The sequence below is a fragment of the Hibiscus syriacus genome, unplaced genomic scaffold (genome assembly GCF_006381635.1).
Source record: "Hibiscus syriacus cultivar Baekdansim isolate YM2019G1 unplaced genomic scaffold, ASM638163v2 tig00111095_pilon, whole genome shotgun sequence".
Lineage (NCBI taxonomy): Eukaryota > Viridiplantae > Streptophyta > Magnoliopsida > Malvales > Malvaceae > Hibiscus > Hibiscus syriacus.
This window is the reverse complement of record NW_024062980.1, coordinates 6406218-6431816: the sequence shown is the minus strand read 5'-3', so window position 1 is coordinate 6431816 and position 25599 is coordinate 6406218. Positions and strand designations below refer to the sequence as shown.

At 34.2% G+C, this 25599-nt stretch overlaps 1 protein-coding gene, 1 long non-coding RNA gene and 1 pseudogene across 3 annotated transcripts; 1 reads left to right on the top strand and 2 right to left on the bottom strand.

Moving 5' to 3' along the window:
* Positions 1-287: 287 nt before the first annotated feature.
* LOC120152819 lies at positions 288-1668 on the bottom strand. The gene is made up of 3 exons (XR_005518724.1): positions 709-1668; positions 549-620; positions 288-370 (listed from the first exon to the last, which is right to left on the bottom strand). It is a non-coding gene; the product is annotated as an uncharacterized LOC120152819 (long non-coding RNA).
* Positions 1669-1725: 57 nt separating this feature from the next.
* Positions 1726-4442, bottom strand: LOC120152718 (annotated as a pseudogene).
* A 16284-nt stretch (positions 4443-20726) lies between these two features.
* Positions 20727-25297, top strand: LOC120152722 (ras-related protein RABC1-like). Of its 2 annotated transcripts, XM_039164881.1 has the most exons (6): positions 20727-21001; positions 21086-21154; positions 21766-21831; positions 22097-22218; positions 22395-22523; positions 25000-25297. In XM_039164881.1, exons 1-6 carry the CDS (start codon positions 20863-20865, stop codon positions 25111-25113), a joined length of 639 nt encoding a protein of 212 aa, XP_039020812.1. In that variant the 5' UTR covers positions 20727-20862; the 3' UTR covers positions 25114-25297. The 2 variants fall into 2 exon arrangements, with proteins under 2 accessions (XP_039020812.1, XP_039020813.1); XM_039164882.1 differs by lacking the exon at positions 21766-21831.
* The last annotated feature ends 302 nt before the right edge of the window (positions 25298-25599 follow it).

Below are 25599 nucleotides of genomic sequence, written 5' to 3'. Positions count from 1 at the left end.
TGCTTTGGTTAGTCGATGCAAAATTTTTCCCTGATATGTGATATTCAAATCCAAGTCAAAGTAAAAAAAAAAACTATAATTCAAATATCCACATAAAAAACTATCCAAGTCAAATTCATCTATATATTCCAAATCAAACAAAGAAGTATTTCAAATAAAAAGCAGAACCATACTGTTTGGTTCTCACTACAAAATTGAACAACGAAATTAAACTATAATTCAATTATCCAAGTTAAATAAACAGTTACTTAAACTAAAAGAATTCTTCTCTAACAAAAAGAATAACAGTATAGAACAACAAAATTTCATCTATATTTCAACTCTCAAACAAAAAGGAATCTTCTCCAACAGTAGGCATCATGAATACACCCTACAAAAAAAAAATCAAATTCTTGAAAACGATAGAGAATAATCGTACAAATCCGCAAATACGACATATTCAATTATAACAGTACAAGTTATATCATTTTAAATAACAGTACAAATCATCAAATATAATAGTTGAAAATATTTTTTATAATACAAATTACTATTGATTTCTTACTTACCTTGTGAGTGTTCCATCTTCAATCAATCATCAATAGTCATCATTGTTTCATTTAACTTCAAATCTTCGAAACCTATTAATAATCAAAATAATATTATAAGTAGAGATATTTAAATAAATGAGAAAACATATTTACAAGCATTTATATGATTATCATGTACCACTCTCAATGTTCTCCATTTCTTCAATTTGTTCCTCTTTTTGGATTGCTACGAGTGATGATCTCAACCAGTTTTGTGCACAAATGAGGCACTCAATAATTTTTGGGTTAAGGAACTCCGAAATGGATCAAGAACATGACCTCCAGTGTTGAAAGCAGATTCTAAAACCATTGTAGACACAGGAATTGCAAAAATATCTCGAACCATTAAAGAAATTATAGGATAGGTCTTGCTTTTGTTCTTCCACCAATCAAGCAAATGAAACTTCTTATCATCGGGTTCACCTTTGTCCTCCAAATACTTTTTCAAGCTTAGATTTTCCTTCACTAAACACACTTCCAGCCCTCTTCCTTTTATATTTGGTCTTGGAATAAGCAAATAAATCAAGATGCTCATCATTCTCAGCCCTAAAGAGATTAGGTTGAGAACTTACACTTGTTTCACTTTGGGATATACCACTCAACAAACTATAATGATCAAACAACTCATTTAAAGTTTGTTTTACAATTTCAGTCAACTGCTCAGCTTTCTTAGCATTATAAACTTCTTCAATCACAAAGATTACATAATACATCTTATGTCTAGGATCTAAAATCATAAAAATAAATAAGAGTGATTTAAGATTTTTCACATCTCCCCAATACTTGTGATATTTTTCCCTCATATTTGCTACCATCTTGGTTTTAAAATACGAGATGCGCTCTGATGCGTTTAGTGTCCCGGGAGCCGATGTGTGATGCGCTCGCATCACGAACCCGATGCGTCAATTTTCATAAAAAAAATACTTTTGAACTAATTTTATACCTTGTAAATACTTATATATCAAAAATACTTCAATTAATACCAAAAGTAGTTTAATAGTACTTCATAAATGTTGAAAAACATAATAGACAAGTACGCGTAGGAAAATCAAAACAACAAAAGACAAATCAACAATAGCCCCCACTTCCCTTTCCCCCCACAAAGTTCTCCAAACTTTCTCTAGTCACAAACTAAATGTCTCCAAGATCCCCCATCATCAAACCCGAGCACGTCTCCATCTCCCTCATCATCATCAGTCACTCCAATGTCTTCCTCCATCTCTTCTTCATCAACAAGAACGAGTCTTTTTCCTTTATCATTTCTCGATGGGTCGACCCCATCATCACCTCCTCTTCTTGATCCTCTAGTGAAATGACTTGGCTCATTAGCCCCGGAAGCTCTACCCACCGCATCTCATATAAGATCATCATCAAGAAACACCAAATCTTCTTCATCTTCATCATTTTCCATTCTACCCATCAACCATTCATTACTTTCATCAATATCATCCAAAGCAATAAGATCAGGGGTTCTCTTTCGGCGTTGCAATGAATGATTGAATTTAACATAAACCATATCATTCAATCTTTCTTGTGCCAACCTATTGCACTTCTTGGTGTGAAGCTATCAAAAATTAAATTGTATGTTAATTGATAATATATTTTAATTAAAGTACGAAATTGGGATATATATACACTTACGTGTTGAAAAATGCCCAAATTTCTTTCACAACTTGTGGCACTACAAGTAAGACTAAGAACTCGTATGACAAACTTTTGCAAGTTAGGAGCCGAAGCTCCATATGTTTCCCACCATTCCGCTACAAGGAGCAAAAAATTACAAGAGTAAAATCAGTATGCATAAGAGTAATAACATATTTTTAATTTAATACATTTATAAAATTATTCTTACCCAGTGCCATTTGCTTCCTTTGCCTAATAGCCGAACTTTTACCAAACATCCCTTTGGCTTTTTTGTACTTGTTTAATTCTCTTATGGATTGGTCTTCTACTTGAGCATTCGGGGACAACCTTTCAATGCAAGATTGTAAATCATCCTTTATTTCTTCACAACTTTCAATCTGTTTCACATCATCATAGAAAATGGATGGGTTTAAGTAATGGCCCGCGGCATGCAAAGGTCGGTGGAGTTGATGTTCCCACCTATGGTCAATGATATCAAATGTTTTTTTGTAAGGATCTTCTTGATTTGGGAAGCTTCTAGCAATACTCTCCTTGGCCTTATCCATGGCTTCATAAATATAACACATGGCCGGCCTTTTTTCCCATCAACCAATCTAAGAACACTAACAAGAGGACCCGTCAACTCGAGTGTATATGCAATGTTCCTCTAAAAGGTCTCTTGTAAAAAGTAAGAATGCACCAATTTGCCCTTATGTTCCTTAGACCACTTGCTCTCCATCCATTCTTGAGAAGTAACCATCTTCCTCAAGTTATTATTTTGCTTGTGAAATTGAAGGAGAGTGATAAAGGATGTTGCAAATCGAGTAATCGCGGGCCTATGCAAGTTCCTTTGATTTGTTAACTTCCTCATCGAGTTTACTAGAGCAACAAAACTATATATATACCTGTTTGCCGACATTGCCTTTTTCAAATAATTTTTCACCTGCGAAATTTGCTTCCTAATATCTTCTAACATGAGATCTATGCAATGTGCCGCACATAGAGTCCAGTAAAGATGTTTTCTAGTAGCTTCTAACATCTTTCCTACAAAGTTTAAAATAAACAATTAGGTGGCATTATATATATATATATGAAAGAGAAATACTAAATTAGTAAATGTTAGTAATTTAGTAGTATGTTACACGCTTTTACATAGGCGGATGCATTATCAGTGATCACTTCCACCACATTCTCTTCGCCAACTTCATCTACCATTTTGTCAAGAATCCCAAACAACAAGTTAGCATCATTGGAGACATCCGAAACATCCATCGATTTAACAAATATGGAACCCTTTGGAGAGTTCACCATGAAGTTAACGATGTCTTTTTGGACAACCGAATCTCTCCATCTATCCGATAGAATTGAGCAACCTTTATCGGCCCATTCTTTCTTGTGTTCGTTGACTTGCTCTTCCACCTCTTTTACTTCTTGCTTGAGTAATGGAACTCTAAGCTCATACATACTTGGTGATTTCATTCCCGGACCAAATTGTCCTATAGCTTCAATTATAACCTTAAAGCTATCATAATTTGCAGCATTAAAAAGAATGCTCGCATCATAGAACCATCGTGCTATATATTTACAAACTTTTTCCCTCAACTCTTTTTGAACCGCGACATTGATAGTTTGTTACTTCCCTCATTTTCCAACTTTTCCTCCTTTGACAACATATTTGGGATTTGGAGAGAAGAACTTATCTATAGGACCATTTTGTCTTGGCTTTTTTCTTTGAGACATCTTGCTCCTACCCCTTGCACTTCAACACAATCATCATCTTCATCAAGATCATAGTCACTATAGTTGAATCTTCTTGAGTAAGTTGAGTTCATCTTTTTTTTCTATGGTTTCCATTTCTTTTTCTTTTTTTTGCATGAAAGACCTCATCTCTTCCTTTACATGCTCTGGACAGTTTAGGTAACTAATAACATCCGGCAAACCACCAATGAAATGTCATTTCATTAGATACACACCACCCTTCACTACTTTAGGACAAAAATGGCAACGAAAATTGTTTCTGTTGCTAGGCTCTTGCGTAGAATATTTCCTAGTTGGATCAGTTGATTTGTTGGTTGTATTTGAACCCGTTGTGGTAGCACTAGGAGTTGGTTCCATACTAAAAATCACAAAAAACGACTTACTAAAACACATAAAAACTTAAGCAAGTAGCAAAACAATCAAACACCCCAGCAACAAAACATTGAAATATAAATAGATTAGCAACATTTAAACAAACTTTCTGATTATTGAACAAATGAACAGGCGAACAACAACATTAAGCATAATTAAATCAACATATAAGTTACAAAAAAGAATCAAACACCTCAGAAGCAGAAGCATTCAAGTTCAAATCAACATATAAGTTACAAAAATCAGAAGAAGCATGTAAATAAATTTGAAAAAAAGACAATCATCATAAAAATAGTAAAATCGCAGGAAAAAAACAGTAAAAATAGAAGAAGCGTGGTTGAACAACATAGCAGATTAGCTTTCTGATTATTGAACAACAATACTCGATAGAACAAAAAAAACAGTAACATCATTAATGTTAAATCGCATAATCATGTTTGACCAACATAGCAGAAGCATGATGAAATCGCAAGATTAATGTTAAGAAATAGTAAAATCGATGATAAAAGTTAAAAAAATCGAGACTTACCTTCAAGTTTCTTCAATGGAAGACCTTCAATTGCAGGTGGGAAAGCTTGATGGAGGGAAAATTGGAGGATGCTTCGATGGAGGGAAAACAACAACCACGTGACATTTTATTAGAGATTTAGGTCAATTGAATCTAGGCTTTTTAAGCCCATTCCAGCAATTAAGCTAGAAACATAAACTAGTCCAACTAAAAGCCCAAAAAAAATTTACTGAACGCATCAGTCGCATCGGATCGCAACAGTCCGCATTATGTACCCCCTACCGCATCAGGCTGCCAAATGCGCTTTGACCATCGCAACGGCCGCATCACGCATCAGGCGCACCTGATGCGCACTTTTTTAAACCAAGGCTACCATAAGCTTTATGCTTGAGTTAGGATCATTTAGCTTGTCATTAATTCTAATTCCAATGGCAAACACAACATAAAAATAAAAATTGCTAGTAACATATGAAGAATCGGACAGTTTCAATGTTGCGTCATAAAAGGCTCTTAAAAATGGCAATAAAGCACGAGCATGCTACCAATCTAATTTAGTAGGTAAACCATTCATTCTTGAACTTTTTTTTTTATAGAAGTTGAAGGTCTCATTAAAAACTCCCTTCGTATTCGTCCACATACTAAGAAGTATGTTAACGAGCATACGAAGGAAGAAAAGAGTACCTCATATTTCATTGAATAAAACACCTCATTACATATGAAAACACGAAATACCCTCAAACTAGGATATACGCCATTATTCATTCTTGAACTTGAAAGCTTATCTCTATACTTAAAATCTTGCTCCCCCAACCTATCAAAAGTTGTTTCAAATTTCAAAGCAGCATCTAGCATTAAAAATGTTGAGTTCCATCTAGTTTCAACATCCAAGCAAACTATACCCTTACTCTCAATTTTTTCTTGCTCAACACACAATTTAAACCTTTGCATCCGAGCTGGTGATGACCTAACATATCTTACAGCAGAATTAATTCTAAAAATCGAATCATCCAAATCTTTCAAACCTTCTTTGACAATTAGATTTAATGTGTGCACAACACCTCATATGAAGATAAGCACTCCCTAAAATGCTTTGTTTTCAATTGTTTAGACTTTTTTTATGTACATGATTGCAACATCATTGGAGCTAGCATTATCTACTATAATTGTGAGAACCTTATCTATTCCCCACTCAAGCAAGTGTTTTCAATACATTTTCCTATCACATCACCCGAATAACTAGGAATGGGAGTAAAATTTAAGATTCGCTTATGCAATTTCCATTCATCATCAACAAAATGAACTGTGAGACACAAGTAACTAAGGTTTTGCCTAGAAGTCCATATATCAGTAGTGAGAGAAACCCTTTGATTGAAACTCTTAAAATACTTGAAAAGTTTATCTTTTTCTTCTAAGTAAATTTCCATGCAATCCTTTGTTATATTGAACCTAAAGGGAACTTGAAATTTAGGATGCATCATATTGCAAAAATCACGAAATCCTTCATGCTCAACAACTCTAAAAGGTACTTCATCCATGATAAACATCCTAGCACAATATTGTCTACAGAGTGTTTGATCAAATTTCCAAATAACTGAACCTGAATTTTTCTGCCCATCCTCCTCTGATTTGAAACATAAATTCTGTTGTTTTTCATCTACCTTGTTAAAAGGGTACTTAGGACAACGTTTCATAAGATTATGCATAACACTAGTTCTACTCTTAGTTGGACATTTAAGGGTTTTTCCACAATAATTATAGCTACATTGTGGAATATCTCCAACTACACAAGGTAATTTTGTAGGATGTTCCCAAACTATAGAACTAGTGGTACCCAACCTACCGCCTTTTTTTTTTGGAGGTTGCTAAAGATTTGATGGAATGCTTGAAGAAGTTGCAGTTGTTTGATCAGTTTTGATAGCATCGTTTGAATTATTTGATGATCAGAAGGAGTCTCGACAGCATTGGCAAGCATATGAGAAACACTAGATGATGCAGATTTCATTTTATGAAAAATAAAACAGTTTACAAATAAATCAGGGAGCCATGACAGAAATCAGCACTGTTTTATATATATGCATACAAGGAATAGTAACTGTAACATGAGAGGGACTAAAAATATCAAAAGCAAAGTAAACAGACTAATACCAAAATTTGACCTAATCTTTTTCTATCGTGTTTCTGTGTTCTGTTTTTTATACGGCTGGTTTCTAGTCTTCATTGTCATCTACAAAACAAAATCTTAAATAGCTGAAACTCCATTTAACAGAGAAGAGAAAGTATAAACTAAACCATGAATGCAAACAAATTAAAGAACTCACTAACTAAACAAATATTCCCCAAAAGGCCAGAACCCAAATCTGATGATTCATTGGAGAACAAAAAACAAGAACGAAACTTGAAAATTTTAATGGCTAAATGCAAGAGGAAAAAAAGACCAGAAACATAGCAACAGATACAGATTCCAGTTTGGATTCAAAGGAGATCAAACCCAAAGAAACAAAGACTTGAATTCTTACACAATGTAGACTTTGGCAACCATTTTGTCTCTTCGATAGCTTTGTTTTCTTTGGGTTAATGGGAATGTAGACTTGAATTCCTCTTAATAAGACTTTATAAAGATAGAATCATTGATTGATTGATCTAAATTGTGTAAATAAACCTTCTTGTGTTCTTGTTTACATTTTAATTTTACCCACTCGCTTAAGTATTATCTGATACAACCACACCAATAATTATATTATCTAATATAACCGATATGAATAAGACACGACAAGCAGCACCAAATGTAGTTGTTATTACTTCAAAATCTTATTTTGATTATTATTATTAATCTTATCATTTAGCGTAAACTAACAACTTTGTTATTAAAATATTATTGGGGAAGGAAGGAGAGTGTTCATAATGTTTTTTTTAAAATTTTGGTATTAATCCGTTTCCTTTGCATTTGATATTTTAAAGTGGATGCTTTTATCTTTAACAGGGGCTTGTTCCTATCTGAAAATTACAGTATGGATGGTGCACTGAAGGTCCCATGCTTAAAGAAAAGACGACAATAATTTGCTTCCACTAATGGTAGCATTCATTCATACACTCATACCTGCATATCAATTCCATAATATACATACATAAAGTAATTTCATCAAAAAAAATCTATGCATATATCACAATAAATTTTTAAGGGTTTCTTACATAAACATCATCAAATCAAAATGAAAATAAAATAAAATAACTAACCCATACCTAAGATAGTTTTCTAAAATCTAAATGGAAAAGTAATTTCATCAGAAAATCTATCCATGTATCACAATAAATTTTTAAGGGTTTCTTACATAAACATCATCAAATCAAAATGAAAATAAAATAAAAATAACTCACTGATGCCAGCACTTTCGACCGACGATGGAGTCCTAGAAACAACAAAATTCCCTTTCAGTTTCAGGGCCGTTGTGCCACCAAATACTAAAGCTCTGTTGAAGAAACGCACAAATGAAAATGGTGGACCACTGGACTGGAGAACTGCTGAAGCAGTAAAGACTGAAGCGTGAAATTGGTTTGAAGAAAATTAGATTAGGGTTTGTTTTGTTTTCACGTTTTCTTATAATATAATTGGGCTACTTAAACAAATGGGCTGGTTTATCTGTTTAACCCTCAGCCAGCTTGAAGCCTATATCTCTCGGTCTCTTTAAAAATAATTTGGATTTTTTATTCGGTTCAATTTGAAATAAATGGGTTTCATGTGAAAAATTTGAACCAAACCTAATTAAGATAATTGAGTGTTTCAATCAACTCAAAAATCCAACCGCAAAAGGTAAACCCGAACTCAAACCGAACTGGACTGTTTAGATCGGTTCGTGTTTGTTTTTCAATTTTCTCGTTTTCGTTGCTCAGCCCTAATACATCTGCATCATTCCGAAAACGCTTCGAGAATGAAAGTTGTATGACAAGTTTAGGAAGTGTGAGTTCTGGTTTTCAGAAGTTTCATTTTTGGGTCATGTCGTAGCAGCAGATGGTATCTGAGTTGACTCTCAAAAGATTCAAGTTGTTAATGAGTGAGAGTCTCCTAAGAATTTGTTTGGCGTGCGTAGTTTCTTGGATCTTGCTGGGTACTACCGTCAATTTGTTAAAGGTTTCTCAATGATAGCTGCTCTTATGACCAAACTTCTTCAGAAAGGAGATCCCTTGTGTGGGACAAGAAGCAACAAAAGAGCTTTAAGCAGTTAAAGACCATCCTAACTCAAACCCCTATTTTGATATAGCCAAAGTCGGATAAATACTTCATAATTTTCAATGATTCTTCATTGAATGGGTTAGGACGTGTCTTGATGTAAGAAGAAAAGGTTTTAGCTTACGCATTGAGTCACCTAAAATCCCACGAGCGCAATTACGATACCTTTATCTTAGAGCTAGTAGCAATAGCTTTTTCTTTAAAGATTTGACAGCACTACTTCTTCGTGGAGAAATGTTACATCTTCACCGATCACAAGAACCTTAAGTACCTACTAACTCAGAAAGAGTTAAACCTAAGATAACAAAGATGGGTTGAGTTGTTACAGCACTACGACTATGTGATCTACTATCATTCAAGAAAGGAAAATGTAGTTGTTGATGTCTTAAGCAAGAAGTTAATGACATAATTACGAGACCTACTAGAAAGTTTAAGTCTGACTAGTGAGGGTGGGTTATTAGTTGAGCTGAGAGTTGAACCCAAATTAGTGTGTGGGACCTAAAGATTATAAAGTTTTTATGATCAACTAAAGGCTCAGGTGAAGCAAGTTCGTCAATGTGAGACATCGAGTTTTAAATTGCTCGATGAAGGTGTGTTGTACTTTATGGGTTAATTTTGTGTACTAGCATAGTTGCACAATAAGATTCTTCAGAAGGCATATTGTAGCCCACTTTCAATTCACCCAGGCGGTAACAAGATGTACTAAGAGTTTCTACAGTTGTATTGGTAGCCGAGCATGGAAAGAGAAGTGTCTGACTTTGTCTCTAGGTGCTTAGTGTGTTAGCGGGTTAAGGTAAAATAAAAGGTTCCTTCAGGTTTACTCTGTCCTATTCAAATACCTCAGTGGAAATAGGATAGGGTGACAATGGACCTTGTGATTGGTATAGCGATGACTAGAAAGAGGGACGATGCAGTATGGGTGGCAGTAGACTATTTGACCAAGTCATATCATTTTTGGATTGACTATACCTTATAGAGGTTAGCTCAACTATACATTCATAAGATAACAAACTTGCATGGGGTACCAACTTTAATCATATTTGATAGAGAGCTAAATTTCACTTCTTGGTTTTGGAAATCACTTCATGAATCCTTAGGAACTAAACTACACTTCAACACCTCTTTCCATCATCAGACCAATAACCAGTCAGATATCATTCAAATCCTAGAGGACATGCTTAGGTGAACTCTCATAGATCAAGAGGGTATTTGGGAGGTGTTGGGACCGTCGACGCACCCCATGGAACACCGAAAACAAACTCAACGGCCTCACCAGCGATCCATGTATGATAAAACCAAAATCGGGAGGAAGGGATACGATTACTTACATTGGGTTCCTTGAAAAATAGCAAGATTACAATAACAGTAATAGTGATCGTGAACAATTCGAATGCCTCCACGAAAACGATTGAGAGTAAATATTTTTACTTTTTCAAAACGATTTTGAGAAAATCGTCTAAAAGATAAAAACGAATGCTAGACCCTTTCTTATCCTTTTAGACACGAGTTACCCTAACCTTTACAGTTTGTAATTCCGAATTAATTAAAATCTTATTTAATTATTCCAAATTAAATATTCATTAAAAGAGTTGTAATTCGAATTACATTCTTTTAATGTTTACTTATATTTGAGACAATTAAATTATATGTATATCAAATATACATATATTAATTCTAATTATATTCTTTAATTATTGTACAATAAATTGTTCAATAAAATCCGTTTAATATTTTCTCATTTCAACCTTAGGGTGTGACCACGTAGGTTCTTGTAACATTAGTAGTAATTATTAGAACCATTCTAATATTATAAACAATGAGTGACATCTAACAATTTATCATTGTCACCTAAGTTACAAGAAATCATGATTCGACATATCATCTTTGTGACTAACTCTTTTATGTATTACATCATTTTGTCTTTTATATCTAGGATGGACACAAGTTTTGGAATAGTCACACTTGTATGACCCATCTATTATTTCTTGATATTTAGAGTAGACTATAATCAATATGTGATATCTCATATCAACTTATTTGAGCATGGCATGCATGTCTAGTTTCACTCAATCAAGTGGCCTGTGATATATCTCATATTATGTAGGAAGGACAAATCCTATCTCTATCATTCATACCCTACTACATATATTGAGATATGTTCAATGTCGATCTTTATAGTGCAACCATTTACGTGGTACATTTAACTGTATCAAAGCATACAACAATATATGTTGAGATAGTAATGATCTCAAGTCTAAGGATCATACATATAGTTGTCACCATGAGCAATATCATGACTGTCACATAATAATCCAAGACATATACTCATAGCGGGTCAATCCAATATATTATTCTCTAACAATATATTCATGTATCAATTCTGACATCTCTATGTTAATGACAACTCATTGTCATCAATTAATAACATGTTAGTCTAAAGCGTATTATTATTGTCCATGCCCATAATAATACTTGACTAAGGATATTTTAATAATAATCATATTATTATATGGACATTATTATCTTTTAGTTTATTTAATAATAATCACATAATAATCCAATACATATTCTCATGGCGGGTCAATCCAATACATTGTTCTCTAACAATATATTCTTGTATCGATCCTGACATCTTTATGTCAATGACAACTCATTGTCATCAATCAATAACACATTAGTCTTAAACATATTATTATTGTCCATACCCATAATAATATTCGACTAAGGATATTTAATAATAATCATATTATTATATGGACTTTATTATTTTTAGTTTATGTTAGACACATATATATAACTGAAAGTAATAGTGGTAATGCCTTTATTTAATAAAATTGGTAAATAAAATGTATCATAACAATCATCTTAGGATTGGTCTTTGGGCATACTCTAACATAGTGGTATTGCCTTTATTTAATAAAATTAGTAAATAAAATGTATCATAACAATCATCTTATGCTTTGCCAACCTTTTTTCATGTTACTTTCAGCAGTTCGTAACATGCCTAGTAACTGTGGTAGGTCTTATTAATTTCATTCATATTGAAATTAAGGATAAATTGGTTGAAGCTATCATGCAACGATTGCAGGATAACATATGTAGCCAATTCATCTTTGAGAGGAAATCCCAGCTTTTCCAACGTTTGGATGTAGCCCATTATCTTGATGACATGAGCTCTTACAAGAGATCCCTCTGCCATTTTGCATTGAAATTGAGCTTTAGAGGTCTCATACCTCTCTTTACGTGCTTTCCCCTCATATATTTCTTTGAAATTTTGAATCATGTCATATGAAACCATGTCCTCGTGTTAATTTTGAAGCTCAGGAGTCATGGCGGCAAGCATTAGACATCCCACGTCTAACATATCATCCATATATTTCTTAAACTTGTCTTTGTCAGCTCTAGAAGCATTAGATGCCAGTTTATTAGGAATAGGTTCTTTAATGACATATTCCTTCCTTTTTAGTTTTAGAACAATTCTCAAATTATGAAACCAATTAAGGAAGTTTATGTCATTCAACTTCTCATTCTCAGGGAGTGATCGTAGTGATAAAGCGTTGTTTGCCATTAAATCTACAACAATGAAAATATTTAAAGTAAGTAGTTACCGAATTTAAATTTTATAAATAGGTCTTTATTTACAAAATACTATCACTATTTTATTCAAAATTAAAAACCCTCTCATTTTAATTTCAGAAAATTTCAACAAAATTTTTTCTAGTGAGTGAGGATCCATAATTCACCATTTTCCTAAATCATCTTTGGCTTTTCTTTTAGGGTATTGGTTATTTAGGTAAGTAACACTTTACTAATTACATCTCATGTAACTCCTCCATTTGGTGAACAACTCTTGTTCAAATCATCTCTTGACTTATCCAAATACTTAACCTCTAGGTTTCTAATCCTATTAGAATAACCTAGCTAAGTTATTACCAATATTTCAACCGATGAACATCAACTGCTTACTCTTCGCATTTAACTAAGATAGACTCATGTTCCATTGTTTTGGCAAAACCCACATAAGATCGATCGAAGACTTAACGATGGTAAATATTGGACGGTTAATGTTAACTTAGATTATTTAGAGGGATTTCATAATTATCTCATCATTATTTATTTTTATTATTAGGCCCTTATTGATCTCATCAACTTATTAGATTGCTAATACATCATTCATTGCATCGCATATATGATAGACCTAAAGCATTAAATAAATGCAATGTTTATAGCCTAACCAAGGTGGACTATCCCAAGCCAATGGGAGAACCAAGAATCCTAAAAACTAAGATTGCTTCTCAAGCACCTTTTCGCCTTTAGCAGGTCCATTTGGGTTCTCATTTGAATCTTCACAATATTACAATTTCAGAAACGTTTTAAATACGAGGGAGTAAGATAAGAAGATAAGTACAAATGAAGTATAGAAAGGCACGACACACATGTCGCATTTAAAATTACAACCATTGTAAATTAAAAGGGATTATAACCATGCATGTCAAGCACTGTGCATATATATATATATATATATATATATATATTGTTACACATTTGTTAAAATTACCAATATGGGCCTACAAGCCCCTTGAGGCGGTAGGCAACATCAGAGCGGTCGGTCAAAAATTTTGGAAAACAACACTCACTGTTTCTATGGAAAAATATCACGATTTGATAACATTTATCAACAAAATCATGTTTTTAAGATTTTCAATCCCCGGAGGTTTTCCCGCATCGGAAAAATCATTGTTTCTCTGCCAGACATGATCTGCTATCACGAATCCAATGATCATCATATCAACAATTGACATATGAATATCGTAAACCCTTGTATCAACACACTGATTGTAAAGTTCATTAAATGGATTAACAGATTAATATATTAACCAATTAACATATGTTATTGAATCAAACAATTATATCATACATACTTGCCAAAAATAATAAAACAATCATGCATCTTATACATATCATATCAACCAAGAATTTTAACCCAAATCCGGGTTGTACAAGTGACTCTGATACCACTATTGGGACCGTCGGTGCACCCCACGGTGTAGAGGAAACAAACTCGACGGTATCAACAATGATCCATGTACAATAAAACCAAAATTGAGAGGAAGGGATGCAATTACTTAAATTGGTTCCTTGAAAAACATCAAGATTGTAGTAACGTTAATAGTGATAATGAACAGTTCGAATTGCAAGCCTCCACGAAAACATCTCGGCATCTACTCAGTTCACCTGATTGGGAGCAAATATTTTCACTTTTTCAAAATGATTTTTAGAAAATCGTCTAAAAGATAAAAATGGTTCCTAGACCCTTTTTTTATCCTTTTATACATGAGTTACCCTGACCTTTAGGGTTTATAATTTTGAATTAATTAAAATCTTATTTAATTATTTCGAATTAAATATTCATTAAAAGAGTTATAATTCGAATTACATTCTTTTAATGTTTACTTACTATATTCAGGACAATTAAATTATATGTATATCAAATATACATATATTAATTCTAATTATATTTTTTAATTATTGTAAAATAAATTGTACAATAAAATCCGTTTAATATTTGCTCATTTCAACCCTAGGGTGTGACCCTGTAGGTTATTGTAACATTAGTAGTAATTATTAGAACCATTCTAATATTACAAACAATGAGTGACATCTAGTAATATATCATTGTCACCTAAGTTACAAGAAATCATGATTCGACATATCATCTTCGTGACTAACTCTTTTATGTACTACATCATTTTGTCTTTTATATCTAGGATAGGCACAAGTCTTGGAATAATCACACTTGTATGTCCCATCTATTAATTCTTGATATTTAGAGTATACTATAATCAATGAATAATCTTTGATATCTCATATCAACTTATTCAAGCATGGCCATGCATTTCTAGTCTCACTCAATCAAGTGGCCTTGATATATCTCCTATTTTGTAGGAAGGACAAATCCTATCTTAATCATTCACATCCCACGACACATACCGAGATATGTTTAATATCAATCTTTATAGTGCAACCAGTTACGGAGTTTGTTTAATTATGTCAAAACATACAACGATATATGTTGAGATAGTAATGATCTCAAGTCAGAGGATCATACATATAGTTGTCACCATGAGCAATATTGTGACCATCACATAACAATCTAAGATATATGCTCATGGAATGTCAATCTAATACATTGTTCTATAACAATAAATTAATGTATCAATTATGATATCTCTATGTCAATGACAACTCATTGTCATCAATCAATAACACATTAATCTTAAACATATTATTATTGTCCATACCCATAATAATATTCGACTGAGGATATTTAATAATAATCATATTGTTGGGATTTGTGGAAGCTCGAATCGAAAATCGAAATAGTTTGCAAAGAGGGGTTGGAATGGTTTTTGTGTTTAGAGAATAAGGAGATTGAAAGATAGAGAATTGCACAACGATTTATAGTGGTTCGACTTCTCAACCAAGTCTACACCCACTACCTTAGCTCCTCACCAAGGATTTTTCAACAAATTCACTAATTTGTTCTTTCTTTTTACAGGACAAAGAGATAACCTTTATAACTCCCTAGTTTTTCACGGGATAAACTATAACCTTTCCCTAGCTTTTACACAGGTTTAGCTAGAACCTTTCCCCTTTACAAAATGATAAAAGAAGTAAACAAATAAACCTCTCAAAGGTAGGTGTTTACAAGAATTAAGCTCACAAGAACAAATATTTACAAGAGAACAGAAAAATAAGATTGAAAAACTCTTCTCTTGTGTTTGATTGCTTGGATAGTTGTTCTCTTATGTTCTTCAAGTGTCTTGAACATGTATTTATAAGTTAGAATGAGTTTGAAGTCGTATATAGCTGTTGGGGATGTTTTGGAGCCGTTGGGGATTCATTTTCTACAAAATAAAACTTCCTAGAACAAGGTGTATCGGTACACTTTTAAGGTGTATCGATACCCCTTCATAAAATTCAAATTTTATAACCGTTGGGCTGAAATTACTGTAGCAGTGTATCGGTACACTGTAGAGGTATCGATACACATTTTACATTCGATGTTTTTAGCATCGGTACTGTTCATTACTGTTCACACAGTATCGATACTATTGATACAGTACCGGTACTATACATACAGTACAATACTATTCATAAAACATTTTTGTGCTCAATTCCAAATTAAATGGACTTTGAATTTTTTTTGTAAACTTCGAATAAATTCAATTCAAGTTCAAAAACATTTTGCCATAAATTGTTATATTAAAACATAGTTCAACACATATTATTATATGGACTTTATTATTTTTAGTTTATTTTAGACATAGATTATAACTGAAAATAATAGTGGGAATACCTTTATTGTATACAATCGGTAAATAAAATGTATCATAACAATCATCTTATGATTGTTTTTTGGGCATACTCTAATAAGAGGAACACTTCACATTAGTAGAGTGCTCCTACAACAATAATTATCAATTAAGCATTCAGATAGCTCCATATGAAGCCTTGCATGGCTGTAGGTGTAAGACTCCTTTGTGTTAGATAGAGCTCAGTGAGGGTAAGCTAATAGGTCCCGATTTAATTAGAGAGATCGAAGAGAAGGTTCGATTGATTCAGGGTCGATTGTGAGAGGCCCCCAATAAACAAATGACATATACAAACTTGAAGTGCAAGGTTATTGAATTTGTAGTGGAGGACAAAGTTTTCTTGAAAGTGTCACTATGGAAGAAGGTACTCAGGATTGTTCACAATGAGAAGTTGACCCCACGTTTTATTAGACCTTATGACGTACTCGACCTACAGCTTACTGGTTAGCTTTACCGCTAGAGTTAGAACACATTCACAATATCTTTCAAGTGTCCATGCTTAGAAGGTACTGTTTAGACCATTCACATATCCTGTCCTTATAACAGATCAAGGTGAGCCAAGACATGAACTATGAAGAAGAACTGATTAAAATCTTGGTGAGGAATGTTAAGGAACTGATGAACAAAAGGATCCTCCTGGTGAAGGTCTTGTGGAGGAACTATGGTGCCGAAGAGACAACATGGAAACCGAGGAAGACATGCATCTTTAGTACCCTCACCTATTATATTTAGGTAAATTTCAAGGATGAAATTTCTTCTTAGGAGATGAGAGTTGTAACGCACCAAATCTTGAGTTAATAGTTTTGGGCCAACCCGAGAGGGTTTTGGATAACCCATTAGCCTTGTAGGAAAGCTTGACGTAAGTTTGAGTTTGGTTGGGCCTAGATTGAGCCCAATTGATATTAAAAGAGTATTTTTGAGTTGAGACTAAAGTTTGAGGGATCAAGGGAATAATTATACCATTTATGAATTCAAAGGTTGAATTTTATTAATAGAGGGTGATGTCAACAACATATGCTAAGGAGAAAAAGAGTGAGTGCTTTATATATCTTTTTCCTCACTATTGTTTTCTTTCCCATTTAAACTCTCCCTAGTTTTTCTAGTATTTAGAGGAAAAGAGCTAACTTTAGTGCCTTATAAGTCTTATTCAAAACTCTAAAGCTAAAAATCATAATCTTCTCCACTAAAGCTTCAAATCAAGCCTTCTTTCTCCTTATTTTTTCATAAAAACCATAGGAGGAAAGGTTTTAGTGGGGGTTTAAAAACCCATGTTGTTCTAAAACATTTTTTGGGGATTTAATCCTTAGGAAACCCTTTAAACATTTTTATAAGATCTTAATCAAGTTGGTAACTAATATGTTTAATCCTTGTCTAGTGAGAGAAATTGGAGAAAGCTCCAAAAGCAAAGGGAAATAGAAGCTATCACTTATTTCAGCAACTTAGTAATCAAGGTAACACATTTCTAACTCATCTCTAACACATGTAGATCACTAGATGTGTTTGGTTGGTTTGCATGAGTTTATGAAGCATATAAGTGCATCCATGGTATATTTCAGTTTATGGTGTTATTCTACATGAAAATTGGCCTATAATGACACCTCTTAACATGCATAAGACTTAAATAATAGTTTATGGCCTTAGTAGGGATTTTAGGAAAAGTTGGGCATCATTTTCGCGCTCAAAAAAGAGTATTTATGAGTTTGGGTATCGATATTGGATGAACAATACCAATATTGTTCTTCAGATAGCCTAAAATAAGGGGCCGATGGTATTAATACCTATTCATCGAGTATCGATATTGTTCTTCAGGTTTTGATACCCAACAGTAGGGTATCGATACCATTTTTGGATTTCAAATTCTAGTAGCTTGTTTTGGTATTAGTACTCATGGGGGTATCGATACCATTCAAAGAAGGGGTATTGATATCCTAAGTAAGGGTATTGATACTGAGTTTAATTTCCCAAACATCAAACCTGATTTTTGTATCAATACTCGTGATGATATCAATACCCTAGTAAAAAAGTATAGATACTCCAAATAAGGGTATCAATATTGTCAAGCTTTCTCAAATTCTAGTAGCCAGTTTTGGTATATGTACTAAGGGTGAGTACTGATACTCAATGACCAATATCGATACTAAAAGGCTTAATATCGGTAATATCATCTTAAATTGGGTAAGAAACCCAATTTGACCAAGGGTTTTTGGAATGGGTCTAATAGTGTTAGAACTTCACTAAATAAAACTACAAGTGAGAATAGTTAATTATTGCAGCCACAATTAGAAATGATATGAATTAAGATGAAACAAAACTAGTCATTGTGTGATACTCAGGAAACAGTCACAACACCTAGGTTACTCTAGTAGTATGACAATCGTCTTCCATATTTAGAATATCCAGATATATCTCAGCTAGTTCCAAGGCACTTCAATTGCTAGTTGGGCACATATACCCCAAGACTCTAAGGAGTGTGTTGGTCGGTTGTAGGTTTCCGATGCAGTTCTGGATCTCACCTATTATAGGTAGGCTAGAGGGGTGTGCGTCCCAAGATGCAGAACCCTTCGACCACACCATAATGTGTACCTCAACTTTGTATATTAGTGTTCTTGTATGTTCATACCTCTTCCTACTAGCATGCTTATGTAGTAAATACATGTAGTATAATATAGTTATTAGTGTGGCACTGAGCTTGTGAGCTCAGCATTCAGAATGTTATTCCGTGCAAAGATTCTTAGAAGATTTCTCGAGGAGTTTATCGCCAATCAGCGTTCCAGATTTACTGAGGCATCACAGTACATCTTGAGTCTTGTAGAGGGAATGTATTATTCATATACTCCTTTTGTACTATGTCGCAACTCAACTTTAGAAACATTGGATATGTATTAATTGGAGATGTATTTTGGGAGCTCCTAACTTTTGCAACTTAACTATTTTAGGGTTTTATTTATAATTTTCATGAATAATATTTCTAAATGAATGATTTATGGTTATTTGAAAGAAAATTTTTGGGTTAGCCACTTCGGTGGTCCCGTGTAAGACTATAGTCTGTTAATCTTTATGTAAGATCGAATTAAGGTGTTACACATTATCCTTAATCTAGAAATGTCAAATCTAAAATTTCACCCTCATCGACCACACTATAAACCTAAGCCAGAAATCAAACTCTTCAAACTCTCGTAATTTCCAACCCATAAACACCCATTGAACTTAAGCCATCAAAAAACCTCCCCAAACAATTTCACAAGAGCAAGGGCAAGCAACGTTAAGGGGTTTTGGGTTCAACATGTGGAAGCACTGAAAAAATGAGGTAAGTGTGTTATTTGATGTGATGGCTACAGTCGAAGACTGACAATAGAGAGATCATAACCAATGAGCTAGGGAGAGATTACAGTGTAGAAGACAACGACTACCATCCAATAATATGACAATTTTGTTAAGTCTTTTAGCTGTATTAGGGCTTAACAAGGGAAGAAGAAGTGATTGGGGCTGAGATCGTTGAGGTGGGGTGGGGTCATCAATGAACTATCATTTGACAGTGGTAGGGTGAGGCTGTTGAGGATGAGAGGGTGAATGTTGTAATTTGAGGTTTAATGTTTGGATCTAAATTTGAAGGGTATAATTTAGTATTTTTAAAATTTAATCTTTGTTATAATTGGTATTAAAATACAAATAAAATATGCCACATCATATGAAAATTATAATAAAATAATTTGTATCATCGTAGAGTGACTAAAACAAGGACAATTCAAAGTTGAGTGATTAAATTAATTTTTTTTAAACTTTAGTGACCAAAATAGGAGTGAAAAGATAGTTGAGTGATAAATGATGTATTTTACCCTAATGTTAATTTGATTTAACTAATTAAAAAAATGAATATCGATAATTAAATTAAAAAATAATATTAAATTATCTTATTTATTTATTAAATATTTTAATTATAATAAATGAAATAAACATGTCACATTACTTAAAATTATATCATAATTTAAATTGATATTACATTTTTTAATTAAATTGACATTATAATATTAACAATATTTTTTTTGAACTCTACAAAATTGGCCCTTTTCAAAGGTTTTTTAACATTAGAAAAGTACCTACTGCAGTATTAAAGGGACCTATGCAGCAATTTCACCGCAAATGGAAGAATAAATCAGCCGACGCTTATCGATCAACAGCTTTAAAGGGGTGGAGTTAGCGTACTCCATCCCGCACCGACTCAAATCCCAAACCGCTTGAACACGTAAACGGGCGGGCTTAAGAAAAAGAAAACGGCTTATTTTATTTAAAGACCGACATAAAATAATACTTTAGATTCTTCTTTCTTACACTTTACTTCTGTCATGCTTTTGATTCTCTCTGGAAACAAACACATCTTATCATTCTCCATTATTTTCCAGATCCAGATTGCAACACCAACGATTGTAAAAGATGGAGTCATCGTCGACGAGTCAACCTGAGTTTGACTACTTGTTTAAGTTGTTACTGATAGGGGATTCGGGTGTGGGGAAGAGTACTCTGCTCTTGAGCTTCACTTCCGATAACTTTGAGGAACTCAATCCCACCATTGGTGACCTTTTTTCCTCTACTTAATTTGTTTTATTAATATTGAAGAATGTCTGATTATGATTTTGGTTTTTTTTTTACTCTCTAGGTGTGGATTTTAAGGTGAAGCACGTTACTGTTGGAGAGAAAAAGCTGAAGCTTGCCATTTGGGACACTGGTAAAACGTTTTTTGATCCTCTTTTTTTTTCATGTCCCATTGTTTATTAGCAGTAGGAAGGAGGTAGAATTTTATTTTTGAAGTTATATTAGAGATTCAGAGGAGTGAAATTAGATTATCAATGGAAAATACATTTGAAATTTCGAGGGTGCGACCGCACCCAACACCCCTCGGGCCCATCCCTGATTAGTAGTGTAGTGGATATTCTTCTTTGATGATTAAGATAGAAGGTATATTAGATATTGGGGGAAATTTTAATGGTTATTGCTTTTATTTTGAGTTCTTAGAGCACAATTGAATGCATTATGTATTTGATCATGATTTTTGTAGAGATTTATATGTATGTATTTGTGGTTTTGACTTGGTAGTTGGTACTAAAATTTAATCTGAAAGAGACGATTGTCTAGGTGTAAGTTCCCAACCGGTTTCCGTTATCCGTATTGACTGTAAATTTAATTGTGAATTATGTGGGAGGAGTTTTTGTTCTCCTTTCATATCTTCTATTGTAGAATTTGATATTTTTAAACATTTTGTTTATCTTGTGTAAAATGAGTTGACGATTTGAATAAACTAAATTGTTTTATAATTATTCATATCTCTGCTTTATGCAGCTGGACAAGAAAGATTTAGAACACTAACTAGTTCATACTACAGAGGAGCTCAAGGGATAATCATGGGTATGGACTTCATTCGTTTCTTGTTTGCGGCTACATTTGTTTGTCAATTGTTATGATTTGTATCCGTGTTGTTAGAAAACAGTAAACATATCAATCCATGAGATCTTGTGATAATAATGATTCACATCATCCATGAAGTTTCTTTTCCTTACGTCATTGCTTACATTAGGTATTCCCTTCAAATAAGACAGGGACTCCTTGTTCGTGCGCATTTAAATACACGGCTGGCTTATTTATAAACTGTATTATGTTTGTACTGTTACAGTGTATGATGTGACACGTAGAGACACATTTACGAATCTATCTGACATATGGGCTAAAGAAATCGATCTGTACTCAACAAATCAGGACTGCATCAAGATGCTTGTTGGAAATAAAGTCGATAAGGTGTGATTTAAAGAGTGGTTATGTCCTTTATTCTCACCAGGGTTGTTTGTTTTTATGTTTCAGTGTTATTCTAGTTCTTGACTGTTGTCTTAATGATTTTGTCATTGATCACTTATTTAAGAGAAGAAGTTTTTCCCTTTTAAGCGCTAGCTTCGTCTACTCCTTCATGTATACAGGAAAGTGAGAGAGTGGTAAGCAAAAAAGAGGGCATTGACTTTGCTCAGAAATACGGATGCCTTTTCCTCGAGTGCAGTGCGAAGACACGAGTCAATGTGGAACAATGCTTTGAGGAGCTTGTCTTAAAGGTAATTCACTTATGCTGTTTCGAGATAAATATTGACCAACATTTGCGAGCGTGCTATATGTAACACGTACTTAGATAAGTTCATTTAACATTGTTGGGGATTACTTGCTACAGAAAAGGGTTGTGATAAGAAACACCCATCTTGCAACAACCTTTGGGTTAGTGAGAGAAGCTCCAGCTTCTCTCTAACTTAGGCGTTTTCAATTTTTAAATTTTTAGTATGGCGAGTAGGGTGAAAAGTTCTGTTCAGAGTAATTGCATTACGGTGATCATCGTCAATATTCCTGAGTCTTTTCATCATCAAGGTCTTAGGCTTTTTTTTTCGATAGATATGGTGAGATCGTTGATTCTTTCATCCCTAATAAAAGGAGCAAGGGAGGAAGTAGGTTTGGTTTTGTTCATTTCTCCAGATTGGAAGACGCGACGAAGGCTATCAATTGTGCTGATAGATCTAGGATTCAAGGTTTTATGATTAGAGTTTTCATGGTGAGATTCCAACCTCGTGATGCTTTCTGGAGAAAAAAGCTTTCTGGTCCAAAACTAGTTGAGGCCAAGGGTAAAGTGGAGGGTAATAGTCGTTGAGAGGCTCCCGTTGTCAGTGTTGTAGCCGATGATAAGCTCTCAACTCTCAGAAATTGCTTGGTAGGTTGGTGGAGAAAATTTTTAAAAATAAAAGAGTTGGCTATTATGCACAAGGAAGACATATTACGTCCGAAGATTATGCGGTTAGGCGGTTTAGCAATTTTAATCATTTTTGAAGATGAAAAGAGTAGGGATTATACCCTAAATAATCAGATTAGGGCATTGAATAACTGCTTTGACAAAGTGGAAGTGTGGTCGGAAAAGCTTCAATGCAGTAGCCGTCGGGCTTGGCTTTCGTGCAAAGAGATCCCTCCATCTGTGTGGAGTCATCCAACCTTTAGAAACATTGTAGACAAATGGGGAGAACTTATCTCCATCGAGGAAGGGACCTTAAATCCCGACTCATTTGATAGGGCTTTGATTCAGATCGTTACGAACCGCCAAGCTCGAGTGGAAGAATCCATAGTTTTGAAAGTTGGGGATTGGATCTATTCAATATATGTTTCTGAGTTTGAACCTTGCTTCAGCCCATAATCTGTCTGGGTAGATTCGTCCTTGATGGATAAGGAAATTGCCTACCCAGTTTCCACGGAGGGGGATCTAGTTGGTGACTCGTCAGTAATGCCTCCAGAGAAGGTGGTTTGTGCTGAGGAATCAGGCAGGTTCGTGAGCTCTTCGGAGGAGATGATTTCCGAGCGGTGCTCGGAGGATAAAGACAGGCTATTATGGTGTATGGAGAAAAGAATTAGAGGCAGTAACTTGTCGGGTGAGGATAAAGAGGAAAGGAACATAGGGGAGGATATTATTATGGGTCTAAGGAATATTGTTGCTGGTCAGGGGATGGGGCAATCGAAAACCGAGGAAATGGTGGTACACGAGGAAGTGCTTGCTGGTCAAGGATAGGGTTATCGAAATCTGAGAAAGTGGTGGTACACGAGGAAGTGTTGGTTCATGAACAGAGGGGCAGAAGAAGACAACAGGAAAAGTTATGAGCCTGCACGTGTTTTTGAGGGAAAGAAGGATTATTCTATTCATTTCCCCATGTTGGATGGACGTGTAGATTCAAAGGTGGTGGAGGATGAGTTTAATGTGGGCCTTACAAATAAGTGTGCATTCAAAAGATCTAAGGATTATTTAATTGATTTCCCCATGTTGGAAGGGAGTCAGAAACTTAGAGCTTTGGAGGAGAGAAATGCCATATTTAGTTCTCTCTGAATTTTTCAAGAAAAATTTTCGGCTCACCAAAGGAAGCCTCATTAAAGTCGAAGCTAGACTACTCAGAGGAAGGTGCATCGAGGGGAGTTTTTTTTTTCTGATCTTGAAGGCTTTAAAGTGGTTTTGATATCGGAACATTATGGCTGTGGAAGTTTTGGATCTTTCAGTTGATTCTTTTCTGTTTACTGATTTGGAGTTGGGGGTTTCGGATGGTCTCTGTCGACAAGTCGAGCAAGAAGAGGAAGAAAGGCGGATGCTGCTTTTTGTACTCTTATTGTGTGGAAGCTCAGGGCTTTTGTTTTTGAATTTGCTTTTTTGGATTGAGTCAGTTGTGATATTCGGATTCTGTTTTAGTTGTTTTGTTTTTGTGTTGGTTTCCGGGCTATGTTTAGGTGTTAAGACTGGTCAGTCATATTAGTGACGGTTGTTGTAGCTAAGATGGTTTTCGCTGTGTTAGTGTTGTTGTATAGGGTTGTTTTCGGTTGTTTTCGGTTGTTTGTTTATGTAGGGGTGGCGATCTGGTTGTATCTTATGGTTAATGAAATCTTAAGGCACTCTTTTCCTCCTTCCGCTGATTAAGGAGCTTTTCTACAAGCTCCTTTAATCAAGAAGGAGGTTTTTAACGAGACCTTCAATTCCTATAAAAAAAAACATTGTTGGGGATTATGTTTGGATTGCAGATATTGGATACACCAAGTCTCGTGGCCGAGGGATCATCTGGAGTGAAAAAGAACATCTTCAAACAAAATCCTTCGGAAACTGGCACTGCAACCAGTGGCTGTTGCTCATGGTGATTTATCGTTGAACAGTTGGGTTCTCTATGGGTTGGCGTTTAATTTTCTTTAACAGCTTTACACCTGTTTACTTCAGCTTGTTCATGTTCTGCATTCGACAATGTCATGTACATTAAACCTGAATTTCCAGTATTAAATAAGATCATGTTGTTGCTGAAAAACCTAAAGCATCCTTTTATGTCCATATTGCTGTCTTTATTTGTGTGGAATTCTTTAGATAAAAGTTGTTTTTATTAAAAGTGATAAAAATCAAATTCAAGTAGAATTTTCAAATTGCAAGTTGTTCATGAGGGTGATTATATTAAAAATCAGAACTCAAATGAATTTTCAGAGTTAAAAAGGCATTTAGAAATGAAAATATAATAATAACTGTACCATTTATTTCGGAAGACTTGAAGGGGGCTTAAGCCGTTAAAGATATTCGACCTGATGAAGCATCTTCATTTTCTATGTCCTCCGTTGCATCTATATTCGCTAGTAAAAATA

Excerpts from the sequence above, each read along its gene's own strand:
- LOC120152722 (XM_039164881.1), top strand. The coding sequence starts at position 20,863 with ATGGAGTCATCGTCGACGAGTCAACCTGAGTTTGACTACTTGTTTAAG. Across the intron at positions 21,155-21,765 it reads GCTTGCCATTTGGGACACTG|CTGGACAAGAAAGATTTAGA; the intron begins GTAAAACGTTTT and ends TGCTTTATGCAG. Across the intron at positions 22,219-22,394 it reads TTGGAAATAAAGTCGATAAG|GAAAGTGAGAGAGTGGTAAG; the intron begins GTGTGATTTAAA and ends TCATGTATACAG.